The sequence below is a fragment of the Lycium barbarum genome, chromosome 2 (genome assembly GCF_019175385.1).
Source record: "Lycium barbarum isolate Lr01 chromosome 2, ASM1917538v2, whole genome shotgun sequence".
Taxonomy (NCBI): domain Eukaryota; kingdom Viridiplantae; phylum Streptophyta; class Magnoliopsida; order Solanales; family Solanaceae; genus Lycium; species Lycium barbarum.
Window position 1 is genome coordinate 116449244 of NC_083338.1, and position 14617 is coordinate 116463860.

Genomic DNA, 14617 nt, shown 5'->3' on the forward strand with positions numbered 1-14617 from the left:
ATGGCAAGTTATTGTCAATAATAACTATATTGAAGGTGAAGAATGTATTTTAGAAGGCAATGCAATCCTTCTTTGTTTCTTCATGCATAGCAAAGTGTTCTCTTGAAGAGAATGGTTTCACCCCTACATTCTAATGTTCAATCAGGACCATGATTCAAAGACAGCTAACGAAGTCAATTAAGTGTGAGTTCACAGGACTTCTTTCAACTTTATTTGATTTCATACCTCCTACGTCATTGACTCAGTCTTTATTCTGCACAAAAGAGAAAATATTTTATATTCATCTTCATGTACCGAGACCACTTTAATATAAGCAAGAGTTAGCATCTAAATATCTGGCACCGGCTACACAATCAGAAACCATACGACGAGTTAATCGTAAGTCTTATAGGAGACCAAGAGAAGGGCTTGAACTGAGGTTATGACATGGAATTTTTACATATTTGGAGAATAAGTATATGTGTCAACCTGCTCATGGGAGTTATAACAGCTTACAACTGTCTCAGCTAATTGGTGACTTGTCCTAAAACTATTTTACAATGAGAGATTTTACAGTTTACAATTTTCTACAGTTGTTACATCTTATGTCATGATCTCTAGAAGTTCTCTGGTTTGTCCAATTATGTTAAATACTGTTGCTGCAATGGAAGATGGTGTAAGGCCAGCTTCTGCCAACTGATCAGCAGGAGATCCATGGTCAATGTATCGATCACGAAGAACTATTGGTCTCCACTGCACAAAATAAACAAGTGACAGTTGAGAAAATAACCAAATGCACACTACATATAATGTACGAAATATCTTCAGGAGAATTTTACCTTCAACTTGCCATCAAGAAGCCCATCTAAGGCCATAAACTGAACAACATGCGATCCAAAACCTCCAATTGATCCTTCTTCAACAGTGATCAGTACCTCGTGTGATTTTGCGAGGCCCCTTATGAGAGCACGGTCTAGTGGTTTGCAGAAACGTGCATCTGCAGCTGTTACTTGTAAACTGCGGGATTCTAACACAGCAGCAGCAGCCAAACAGCTCTGCACAGCTGAGCCATATCCCAATAAAGCCACTCTCCCCCCTTCAACCAGTATCCTGCCTTTTCCAACCTGAAAATATTTGTTACAGGAAAAATCAAATGTCATTACTCAGTCGACAGCATTAAAGGCATAGTGGAAATTGAAAACGTACCCCAAGGGGAGTTCCTTTGTTTCCAACGGGCAGCTCTACACCAATCCCATTTCCTCTTGGGTATCTGAAATTAACTTGGTCTGTCATCAATGGCGGCAGCAGTTGCTACCATGTGAAATAGCTCGGCTTCATCAGAAGGAGCCATTACTACCATGTTAGGAAGACATGCCATGAAAGTAACATCAAATGCGCCACAATGTGTAGGACCATCTGCTCCAACATGACCTGCTCTGTCCATGGCAAACCTCACTGGCAGCTTTTGCAAATCAACGTCATGCTCTACCTGGTCGCAAGCCCTCTGCATGAAAGATGAATAAATTGCACAGAAAGGTTTAAGGCCTTCACAAGCCAATCCAGCAGCAAAGGTTACTGCATGTTGTTCTGCTATTCCAACATCAAAACACCATGTGGGGAAGCGACGGAGGAAAAGGTTCATTCCAGTCCCACCCCCCATGGCAGCATGGATTGCACAATGTCTTTATCTGCTTCTGCTTCTGCAATTAAAGCCTCTGCAAAATATGTTGTATACGACTGAGTCTTTGCACTGGCTTTGAACTGCTTTCCTGTTGCTGGATCAAACTTGGCTACTCCTGCAACCCATAAACAGATTTAAATATTCATGTTTTCTATTTAAACAAGAATGACCTTTGTGAGACACAAAAGGAAAAAACAGAACAAAACAGCAAGATAAGTGATTGCTTACCATGATACTTGTCTGCAGCTCTCTCAGCATATGGATAACCTCGGCCTCAGTGGCAGACCCATGTACAATTTTTGGGTGCTCCAGCACCCATTAAATTCAGTCACGGAGTGTATAGCTGTATAGAAAATATAAAGGAAACAGATATAAATAGTTAATAGAGCACCCCCGAACTCAAAATCCTGAGTCCGCCACTGCTCGGCCTTTCTCGGTGACAACATGGATCAGTACTGGACCTGTTGTTTTAGTACTTCTAACCTCTTTGAGAATAGAAATAAGATCATCAATGTCGTGGCCATCCACAGGACCGATATAATATAGTCCAAGTTCTTCAACCAATGTTGATCCAGAACCACTGATCATGCCACGAGCATATTCATCAACTTTTGCAGCAAGCTCATGCATAGGTCCACCAATCTGCTTAGTAACTCCCTGCACCAATTTCAATCACATATAAGCCAATTCAGTTTCTTCACTAAAAAAAAACTTATTCAAATGTTTCTATCAGTATCCAAACCTTAGCGACTTCTCTTAGTTCTCTGAGAGGCCTATTAGATTGCAATCTGCTCAAAGCACTACTTAGAGCTCCAACAGGAGCAACTGGCCCATCCAGAGTAGCAGTAGGTAAAGAAACTTGTCTATGGTCGTTTAAAATAACAATCATGTCAGAGTCCAGGTAACCAGCATTATACATGGCTTCATACACTTGACCTGCTGTCCATCACCTATTCCGGCTATAACATTGTTGTTTCTTCCTTTTAGATCTCTTCCAACAGCCATCCCTGATCATTCAAACAAACCACTTTTACAGTCTGGATAACTAAAATTACTGACTCCATACTTGAAGAAGATTAATGTTGAGGTACCAGACTTTTAAAAGAGTGGAGCTATAAAGGTTAAGATTCATGTACATTTATGATGGATACATCTTATTCACCAGAAGAGCAAGACATAGGCCAAGTGACATTAACTTGTATGAATGTAAGGATACCGATTCAAATAAAGCCTCAACATTCATATCACCAAAATAAAACCCTTAGGTGGATTTGGATTATTACTTATGTTCAAAGTGATATACAAGATACAACCAATCCATGTTTAAGGGGGAATCGATTCAAGCATCACGAGTCTTGTTCTGTATTGAACTCAGTGCACAAGAAGGGTAGATTGGATATATACCTAGGCCTGCTGAGATGGTGGTGGAACTGTGGCCAGTGCAAAAGCAATCATATTCACTCTCCAACCGCTTGGTAAATCCTGCAAGTCCATTTGTCTGTCTTAATGTTGACATCTTCTCCCTTCTACCGGTCAAGATTTTGTGAGATAAGACTGCAACATTCAAACCACACCATCAAAATGACGATACTAATAACCCCACTAGTCAAGCTTCTGTTAGTTTACCATATCTTTTTTGTTTTTTTGGGTAATGTTAGTTTTCCGTATCAATCACAAAAACCAAAAACAAGATTATCACCTGATGACCAACATCCCAAAGGATCCTATCTTGGGGAGCATTGAAGACATAGTGAAGAGCAACTGTAAGCTCAACAACACCAAGACTTGAAACAAGGTGACCCCCAGTCTTTGATACATTGAAAATTGTATCTGATCTTAGTTCATCTGCTAGTTGTTTAAGTTCCTACATAAAAATTAATATGAATCTTTAAGCACATAATTTGTTGAGTCGTTTTTTTGAACCATCATATATACCTTTTTTCATGGAGACAAGTAAATGACATATAAAATTTTACCTTTAAAGAAAGATTTTTCATATGAATGGGATAGTTGATAGTGTCCAGAATAGGTGTTGGTGGTCTGTGTGTGCAGTATTCTCCTGATTCTGACAATGATGCCTGAACCACTCGTGACCTTTTCTTGACCTTCATAATAAATGAGTACAAAAAAACAACCATCTCTCTCAGCACTATTTAATCTCAAACTGACAATTAATAACTTGAATATCAATAAATTTATACCAATTTTCACATCTTAAATCAATGACAAAGAGACAAGAGAATCCATCAGAAATCATCTTTGATCTGACAGCTATATGCAGCTCGAAAAAAAGAAAAAAAAACTTTCCAATCTCAATGAAGAAATAGCAAATATTACTTCCAAATAAACTTAAATTGATTGAATCAATCACCATTTATAAGAAATAAAAATAAAAAATACTATAGTACAAGCAATTAATCAGCATAAAAAGAACTACACGTAGGAAAAGTGTAGTTCTTTTTGTATGAGTTAACACTGAAAAGCCTTCAACAGAAAGATGGTTCATCATCAATTTAAAAAACACCAGCAACCAGGAACAGAGCCACATAGGGACAAGGGGTTCATCCGAACCTACTGTTTATACATAGGGCCAAGGGAAAAGTAGATGTTTCATCAACTTTCTTGTTAATATCCCCGCAGGTACTTTCTTTTTTAGATCCATAGATGCTTCTGATTCAAGTAAAAGCGGTGAAATGCTTGCATTACATTTGAACAAAATTATAGATGAAGTTGGAGAGGAAAATATTGTCCAAATGATAACTGATAACGGCTCAAATTTTGTGAATGCCGGAAAAAGGATAATGGAAACTCAAACTCATTATTGGATCCCATGTGCTGCACACTGCATTGATCTTGTGTTGCACACTGCATTGATCTCGTGTTAGAAGATATAGGGAAGTTGAAAATTCATCAAGAAACGCTCACTAAGGCTAAAGAAATGGTTAAGTTCATTTACGGGCATACTTGGGTGTTGGATTTGATGAGATCTTTCACGAAAAATCATGAACTTCTTTGCCCCTCTATCACTCGTTTTGCTACAACATATCTCACTCTTCAAAGTATACTAAAACATAAGCAAGTTCTTCGATCTAGTGACGGAACTAGAATTTTTACTAACGGGTGTCAAAATATTAAAAAGTAAATATACGATGAAATTAAAGGGGTTCAACACTTAATATATATACATAAAAAAATTATGTTTACATATTTACACAGTGTAATTTTTCGGTGTCCTTGGATGCATGTGGCTCCGCCACTGCTCCAATCTATGTTCACTTCCGAAGCTTGGAATAATTCTTCTTGGGCTAAGAAAATTGAAGGAGTGAAAACAAGAGCTACAGTGTTATTTGATCAAAATTTTGGCCTCATATTTTTTACTGTGTGAAGAGTGTTACTCCATTAGTGGGTGTTCTAAGGGAAGTTGATTCTCAGAAGAAGCCTTGTATGGGACATATGTATTATTTGCTGAATAAGGCTAAGGAAAAAATAGCTTTCAATTGTGCAAACAATAAAAATAGTATGCTCCTATTTGGAAAAGAATAGATGAAAGATGGAAGAATCAACTTCATCGTCCACTTCATGCTGCGGGATATTATTTGAATCTACAATTGCATTTTGAAGAAAAGTTCTCTACTCGGTTCGATATCAAAGAATATAAATGTATGGAATGAATGTTGGGTTATCAAGAGAGACTTAAAATGGCTATTCAGTTAGATTCCTATGACCATTTGAGAGGGGATTTCGGAAGCCAAATAGTTATGGATTCTAGAAAATTGAGATCTCCTGCTGATTGGTGGATGCGCTTTGGGAGTCGAACTCCCGAATTAACTAAGTTTGCTATTCGCGTCTTAAGTCTCACTTGTAACTCCTCGGGCTGTGAAAGAAATTGGAGTACCTTTGAATCGATAAGAACTAATTGGTTATGCTCCAGTTTCTATATTTGTTTTGTAATGTATGATAGTTAACTTATCTTTTTATTTTATTTTTCTAGATTCATACAAAAAAGAGAAATAGACTTGAGTATTACAGATTAAATGCTCTAGTTTATGTAAGATATAATACAAGAGTAAGAGCCTGTTTGGATGGGCTTAAAAAAAACAGCTTATAAAAATAATAAGTTGGTGTAGTCCAACTTATTTTTTTTTGGCTTATAAGCTGTTTTCAGCTTATAAGCTGCTTTAGATAAGTTAAGCCAAACAAACCCAATTAATTTTTTGGACTTATTTTAAGCACAAAATGGCTTTAAGCTGGTCAGTCAAACACTCAAAAAAACTGAAAACAGCTTATAGACAACTTATAAGCCAATCCAAACGGGCTCTAAGAGAGAGGAGCATCAAAAGAAAAATGCGAAGTATTGATCCTATTCTAGTTGATGAAGTTGATTCAGATGATGAATGGATTACTGAAAAAGAAGATCCAATGCTTCCTGAAGAATCTTCATGGCTTGATATTTGATGTTGATGTTATTAAAATGGTCCCGTCACTCCATATGAGGATGACCTTACTGATGAAACTACGATTAATGTCGATAGTGTGAAAAACATTGGCGGATCAAGCAAAAAACAACGAGTAGCTGAAACTTCGGGTAAGTATATACTATATATTATCATTTTTTATTGTGTAGATTAATGTAGAGTAAAAATAAAAATAAAAGACGATACTATTCTAAGAAAATATGTAATGATATAGGTGGTGTAAGCTTATAGCTTATATATGTGTGAGCTTTATATGTATCGAACTTGTAACTTGTATTATTGTAGAAACTATACAATCTTGACTTGTTCCATTCATTCACCAAGAGAGAATATATATAGGATACAATCTTGAACCCTAGTGAAACAAGGAAACTAAGATCCTAGTGAAACAAGGAAACTAACCAATATATGGTAATTAGTGAAACAAGGAAACTAACCAATATATGGTAATTAGTGAAACAAGGAAACTAACTAATATATGGTAATTATCTCCCTACAAATATGCTACCAAATAATATCAAGATATTATACCGCAATACCCCCCTCTCAAGTTGGAGCATGGGAATAAAAAATGCCCAATTTGGAAAGCAAGAAGTCAAACTGAGTTTTGCCGAGAACTTTGGTAAAAAATGTCTGCCAATTGTGAAGATGTTGAAACGTGTGACGGAGAAATCAAACCTTCATTAATTGCATCACGAACAAAGTGACAATCTACCTCAATATGCTTTGTTCGTTCATCGAAAACCGGATTTTTTTTGCGATATGCAAAGAGGACTGACTATCACAAAACAATTTGATCGCCTTAGGATGTTGTATACCTAAACTCAACAACAGACCTCTCAGCCACTTCAACTCACAAGTGACCGCAGCCATGGACCTATGTTCAGCCTCTACAGAAGATCTAGAAACTGTGTGCTGCTTCTTTGTCTTCCAAGAGACGGAGATTGACCTAGAAATACTAGCCAACCTTTGGTCATCCCAGTGCAGACGCGGTCATTGACCGTTACCTCATAGGAAAATCATCATCATCGTCCACTAACGATCAATTGAATATGCAACAGAATAACCAGTACTATTCTCAACTTTGTAGAGAACCGGAGACGGAGAAGAAGAAGAAGGAGGAGAGTATTGAAGAATCGAAGTTGGTGAATAATGATGGTAATGATAATAATGGTGGATTTTGGTGGAATGAACCAATTGATGATATGGGAATTGAGGAACTTGAAGAATTTATGACTGCATTGGGAGAATTGAAGAAGAAAGTAACAATGAGAGCTGATGAATTGAATATGATAAATGGTTCTTCTTCATCGAATTCAACAATGCAAATAGCTAGATTTGGGGCTGCCCTTTTGACGCCAAAACAAAAAAAGCTGCAAAACAACATAAAAGAGATTTCTTTATACTACATTGTTTTCGTAGGAAAAAATTAGACTAAGAAACGAATTAAACCCAGAAATGATACATTGGAAGAATCCGTTGGGTCTTCCAATATCAATAGGTTGATTGTTTCTCTCCTGTATCTTCCCAAAGGAAAAAAGATCTCTGAGAGTTGTTTCCTGAATCCGAAAGAGAGTACTTGGGTTCTCCCAATAACTAAAAAGTGTAGCATGCCTTCCTCTGATACCATGTAGAAACTATACAATCTTAACTTGTTCCATTTATTCACCAAGAGAGAATATATATAGGATACAATCTTGAACCCTAGTGAAACAAGGAAACTAAGATCCTAGTGAAACAAGGAAACTAACCAATATATGGTAATTAGTGAAACAAGGAAACTAACTAATATATGGTAATTATCTCCCTACAAATATGCTATCAAATAATATCAAATAATATCAAGATATTATACCGCAATAATTATGAGCTTATAAGCTCTCGTTGACATAAATTTACTTTTCTCTTCCTGCTCTTTTAGTGAAACCTCTTTTGTGCTTTTAGTAATTGGAAAGTAACTTTAATTTTATTTTATTTTTCTTCTAAGATCTACGGAGAGGATAATCCATGCAAGTTCAAAGAGATGAAGGACTACAAGATGTGGAGATTGTTGATGAAATCAGATGTACTGTTACAAGTTCTGAAAATATGAATGACGACGTGGATCATGATAAGCTCCTCTTTGATAGTGACTGAAGATTAAAATCTGAATTATCCATTTTGTTCCCAAATTAATAGAGGTTGATTAATTATGTTTGCCTTTTTTAGACAAACTTGTGTTTTCGATGACATATAATGGTTTATTCTATGAAAAGTTGTCTTTACCTATTGGATGTATTGTTGCTTTGGTTAGTTTTGTTTAGCTGAAGTAGTTTTAGATACATCTTCTACTTATTTTATTTTATTTTTAATAATTTTTATGTAGTTTTACTCTTTTTTTTTTTTTTGGTGATCTATCCCTTTTAAAAAAAATTACTCTAAGTATATTAATTTATAAAATATTAAAAATTAAAGGATCCATGGGCTTACGCCTCGTTCTGTGACAGGTAAAACGCCTTGGCTCGCTCCCCTGCCTTTCAAACCACTGATATGGACTTAGACAATCTTCCTATCATAAACCTTTTTTTTGCGCGGAGTGCCCTTCTTTTGGATTGGTCTTTATATTTTGCCCCTCATTTATGCCTTCTTTAATTTTTGCCCCTGCCGCCTGTTTAATGAATGTTTTTTATGAAATTACCCTTACCCCGTTAAAACCCTTTCTATTTCGTCATTTGCCCTTTTTTTTTTTTTTTTTGCTTCTTCGTTCCTCTTCTGTTTTGTGTCTGTCTTATCTGTTCTAAAATTTAGGTACAAATTTGGATCTTTTGCTCGTTTCAATATTTGTTTTTATGTTAAATTGTTGTTTGTTGAATTGATATCTTTGTCTTCGTCGTTTTTTATATTTAATTGATCCTTTTTTATTTTAAATTATAGTGTTTTGTTACAGTGTCTGTATGATTTTTTGAACTTTAATTTCGTTCCCCATGTATATATTTTGGTTTTTTGAATGTCGTAATATGTTTTAGTTGATTTTGATATGCGTTTTGGTTTTCTCTTTGTTGAATCTTTGAAGTTTTGCCTGTAAACAGCTATTTTATGTTGTTGCTGTTGTTTTTTGTTTAATAATCTGGTTTTCATGAAGACTGTGTTTGTCTGAGGCAACATATACCGGGTCCGGCAGAGTTCTTGGTTTTTGAAACTGAAGTTATGCCGGTTCCGGCATAAAGTTATGCCTGTTCCGGCATAACTTCACGAATTAAGTTAATTTATGTGTGTCTTGATTTTTTGGTGTTTTCTTGTTAATAATTTTGGTTTTTATGCAATCTTATGTGTTTTAGGTGTTGTTTTGTTAATAATGTTTTGTTATTTGCTTATGAAAATGAAAGTTGCCTCTCACGACATACTTTATAATTTTGTAAACTGAAGTTTTTCCCCTTCCGACAGACTTTTCTAGTTCTTAACACTTGTATACTTGAAACAACATACTTTGTTCTTTTGTAAAGTGAACTTCTGCCTCCTCCGGCAGACTTGTCTAATTCTTAACACTTGTGTACTTTTTTATTTTGCTTATGAAAATGAAAGTTGCCTCTAACAGCATACTTTGTTCTTTTGTAAAGTGAACTTTTGCCTCCTCCGGCATACTTTTCTAGTTCTTAACACTTGTATACTTGATGTTTTGCTTATGAAAATGAAAGTTTGCCTCTAACAGCATACTTTCTTCTTTTGTAAAGTGAACTTCTGCCTCCTCCGGCAGACTTGTCTAATTCTTAACACTTGGGTACTTTTTTATTTTGCTTATGAAAATAAAAGTTGCCTCTAACAGCATACTTTGTTCTTTTGTAAAGTGAACTCCTGCCTCCTCCGGCATAATTTTCTAGTTCTTAACACTTGTATACTTGATGTTTTGCTTATAAAAATGAAAGTTTGCCTCTAACAGCATACTTTCTTCTTTTATAAAGTGAACTTCTGCATCCTCCGGCAGACTTGTCTAATTCTTAACACTTGTGTACTTTCTTATTTTGCTTATGAAAATGAAAGGTGTCTCTAACAGCATACTTTGTTCTTTTGTAAAGTGAACTTCTGCCTCCTCCGGCATACTTTTCTAGTTCTTAACACTTGTATACTTGATGTTTTGCTTATGAAAATGAAAGTTTGCCTCTAACAGCATACTTTCTTCTTTTATAAAGTGAACTTCTGCCTCCTCCGGCAGCCTTGTCTAATTCTTAACACTTGTGTACTTTTTTATTTTGCTTATGAAAATGAAAGTTGCCTCTAACAGCATACTTTGTTCTTTTGTAAAGTGAACTTCTGCCTCCTCCGGCATACTTTTCTAGTTCTTAACACTTGTATACTTGATGTTTTGCTTATGAAAATGAACGTTTGCCTCTAACAGCATACTTTCTTCTTTTGTAAAGTGAACTTCTGCCTCCTCCGGCAGACTTGTCTAATTCTTAACACTTGTGTACTTTTTTATTTTGCTTATGAAAATGAAAGTTGCCTCTAACAGCATACTTTGTTCTTTTGTAAAGTGAACTTCTACCTCCTCCGGCATACTTTTCTAGTTCTTAACACTTGTGTCACGCCCCGAACCATGGTCTGGGCGTAACACAGCACTCGGTGCCTGACTGCATGTGACCGAGCGAACCACATGGCTTGCTGAACCATCATGAGGCATACATGAGCGGAAATATAATGTGAAGTACATGATGAGCTTTTATAAAATATAGTAAGTCATAATATTAAACATAAATACTTGATTAAATCATGAATGCGGACAATATCATAAATGAGCCAAACCGGCTAACCAACTCTGGAAGTCTAACATGACACTTGTCTTGTCTATGAAACCTCTAACATGAGTCCGAAACACGTAACATACTTGTTGGGACAAGGCCCCCAGCATACCTTTAGATGCAAAACTAAATAAAGAAAGGCAATGTCTAAACCCCGAATGAGATGGGGCTCACCAATAAGCTGGTACGTGCAGATCCTAGTGAGTAGAGGCGTCGTCCTGTAAATCCGTACCTGCGTCGTGAAATGCAGGCCCTCGGGCAATAAAAGGGGACGTCAGCACATTGAATGTACTGGTATGTAAAGCAACTGAAGAAATAACATGGGACATGGAATAACATGATAAGAACTGAAACTGAAAACCTGGACATGAACATGAGCATTAGTACATGTATATATATATAACATAAGTAAAACATGATAAGTAGGGAGAGCATTTCATAAACCGACATGTGATATCACCACGTGGGTACGTGGAGTCCGGTACCTCGCCGGACCAGCAGAGCCCTCATACCTTGCCAGGGTATGAGGTGGTAACGTGTCTGATGGATCCATTAAGTGTAAAATTAAGGTATCGTCCTAACTGGGCGGAGCGATCCTTGTCCTATGGTGGCTACATAGTTTCAGGCTATCTGAGCCTTCTCAGTAATTCGTGCAACTCCCAAAAACATGAACATAATATAATTGGCTAAGAAGCCCATGATTTTCGTGAATTAACTTGTACTTGTCTTGTAATCATGATTTCACGAAATAACTTGTAAACATGGTTTCATGAAATAACTTGTATTTAGTATGTATGACTCTTGTATCGTAGCATGAAAGTAATCATATAATACAGTTGCATGAAAACTTGTGGACATGTAGAATATTCATGATACAATCATTCTTAGTCAAAAACATGCATGCAAGAACCCATGGAATACATGATATGGGTTTTCATAGATTATGGACGGATTCTCAATAATCATAAAGAAATATTAAGAACTCAATGATGGAATTATAACAATTCATACATAATATAATCATGGACATTAGGGTTATTGTCACGACCCAACCCCGTAGGCCGTGACTAGTGCCCGAGTTGGGCACCCTAACGAACTTATCCAATTCGAATCACATACAGATAGCATATATTGGCACAATTGTCACACGCTGCCTTAAATTATATCAAACTATCTCAGACACATTTTAGCACAACCAGATGCATATACATATATCAAAAGCCGACAAGGCTATCAAATGGCACAACGGCCCCAAAACATATACAAATGCAAGCCGACAAGGCTGCTATGGCGAATGGGATCATACAAACACACCTATGCAAAAGTAGGCACAACCCACATATACGTCTACAGACCTCTAAACAGACCAAACGGATCATAAGGTGGGACAGGGCCCCGCCGTACCCCTGAACAAATATATACATATGCATCGAACAAGTATATATACCAAAAGGCAGGCTCCAAAATGAAAAGAGCACTCCAAACTGCAGAAGAGTGTCCTAAACTGGTGGATCACCAAACTGTGCGTCTGTACTTGCGGGCATGAAACGCAGCCCCCCGAAGAAAGGGGGGTCAGTACGAAATATGTACTGAGTATGCAAAACAGAAAATACAGAAACAAATCTGAGGCATAAACGAAATAGTAGTACAGGACATAAGTATAAGTCCAACATATCAAAATGTTTACTTTAAAACATAAGTCATGCGTAGGGTACAGAAGAATATGGTCGCCCGCCCGTCGTTGGCGCCATAACACAGCATAACACCAGAAAGTTTCAAATCTCCGTATCTCCGTCACGTATCATAGCACAGCATAACACCATACACAGCATAACACCAAATATAAGTGGAACCCTACCCTCTTGGCGAGTAGCTCGGTGAACCATAAACACAGCATAACTCCGGAGTATATAAAAGTGCGCACGACAACAGAACCGGCCCGGGACTCGGCGAAAGGGATAACAGAATGCACGAGTAGAGTCGTGAGTAGTCATATGCATAAAAACATTATCATAAACTCAAACATAAGTAAAATGATCATACTTGAAAATCGAATCATAGTCATAACAAATTCTTTCAAAAGTTCTCCGAATTACATAAAAGAAAGTCGCGGGACCCACGGACGGGTATTGACCCGAGTCGGGCCCGTCTATGGAAAACATACTCATTATACATCATGCGAACTCCTATAAAAATATTGGAGCAATCCGAGCCTTTATGCAAAAGATATGACATTCAAAAATTACGAAATTCTTTAAAGTGAAACCTTTCTATGCAAGGTTTGGAAAGCGGCTATTTCAAAGACATAATGGTTCATATTTCATCAAATCATACATAAGAGTGCCAAGGAATATATAAGGATCAAGACATGCTCGGATTTCGAATCTTAGAATTTTCCTCAAGGCTTATAATCTAGCCTATTGAAAACTAAGGCATGCCAAAAGAAAGAAGGATTGGGCTTTACATACCTTTAGCGTTTAGTCGTATTATAACTTGTACTTGCTGCCCAAAAACACTTATCCTATATCAAGATATCAAGAGCTACAATTAGTCTACAAAGGAATTTAATACGTATTTTGACGCTCACAATCCCTTTCTAACATTTAAACGACGTTTTGTTCGCATTCAAACCAACTAGTGCTACAAGCTAACATTGCTAATCATTCTTTCATATATCAATCAAAACTTGTTTAACATGACTTAGGGGACTTTGGACAGCTTGCACATCATTCAAATCAGTCCCAAACTCACGGCCAAACAGCACATACCACAATACCATTTTCACTTAGCAATTTTCCAGTCTTAACTTACCACGACAACAACACGTTTAATAACATTACTTTCACGATTCTTGGAACTGTTTTAGCATCATTTTTATTCTTACAACAGCCCACAAATCATTTCAATTTCAACTTGAATTATTGCACTTCACTTTCACTATATGTTCATAACAACATTCAACATTCAACATACACTAATTCACTTCTAACCTTAAAACAGTCCACGGTTTTGGACTGCTTGTATACTTCAACATGATTCGTTTCTTTAACACCTCAATTCACATATTCAATATGCATAAAATACCCCATAATGTCCATAACAACAACAATCAAAATATGACACAAAACAGTCCATAAATTCCCCTAAAACAGCCCCCTACACGGCTTCAACACAACTACAACATCTTCATGATTTTCATCCATTTATCCATACTACAACACATTCAATTCATTCCCAATACATGTACAAGAAGATTAAGCATGATTCCATCTAAGTCTAAAACACACGGCCCCCTTCAACTTCAAGAAAAACAGTCCAATACCAACATGCAACACCATATACATTCAATTCATCACAAAACATATGAAAGATTATCAACTCTTACCTTGTCACTCAATCCTTCAATCGGCTAGCCCTTCAAATTCACTTCTTGAATTTCAACACTTGTTCTTGCTATTCAAATAAATGCTACACGTTATTGTACACCTTCAAAGGGGTTAAATTGCTTGAGAAACTGAATTCTTGATCAACTTGGAGAGCCAAGTTCTGGCCGTGAGCTTCAAGAGCATGCATGGCATGTTTATGGTTTCTTCTTTCCTTGAAACATAATGGTGAATGTGTAGAACACTTTAGGGGTTTAATGGTGAGAAAGAAATGGAAGAGTTGGCCGTTTTTTGGTGGTGTAACAGCCATGGAAGGCCGTGACTCTC

General features: G+C 36.7%; 1 protein-coding gene and 1 pseudogene across 1 annotated transcript; one reads left to right on the forward strand and one right to left on the reverse strand.

Moving 5' to 3' along the window:
• Positions 1 to 419: 419 nt before the first annotated feature.
• On the reverse strand, positions 420 to 4686 carry LOC132626870 (probable 1-deoxy-D-xylulose-5-phosphate synthase, chloroplastic; annotated as a pseudogene).
• A 672-nt stretch (positions 4687 to 5358) lies between these two features.
• LOC132628777 (agamous-like MADS-box protein AGL62) lies at positions 5359 to 13835 on the forward strand (the record flags this gene model as incomplete). Its single annotated transcript, XM_060344544.1, has 4 exons — positions 5359 to 5505; positions 5652 to 5726; positions 7098 to 7481; positions 13797 to 13835. Coding segments are annotated over exons 1-4 (645 nt in total), but the record flags the coding sequence as incomplete, so codon positions are not given.
• Positions 13836 to 14617: the final 782 nt, after the last annotated feature.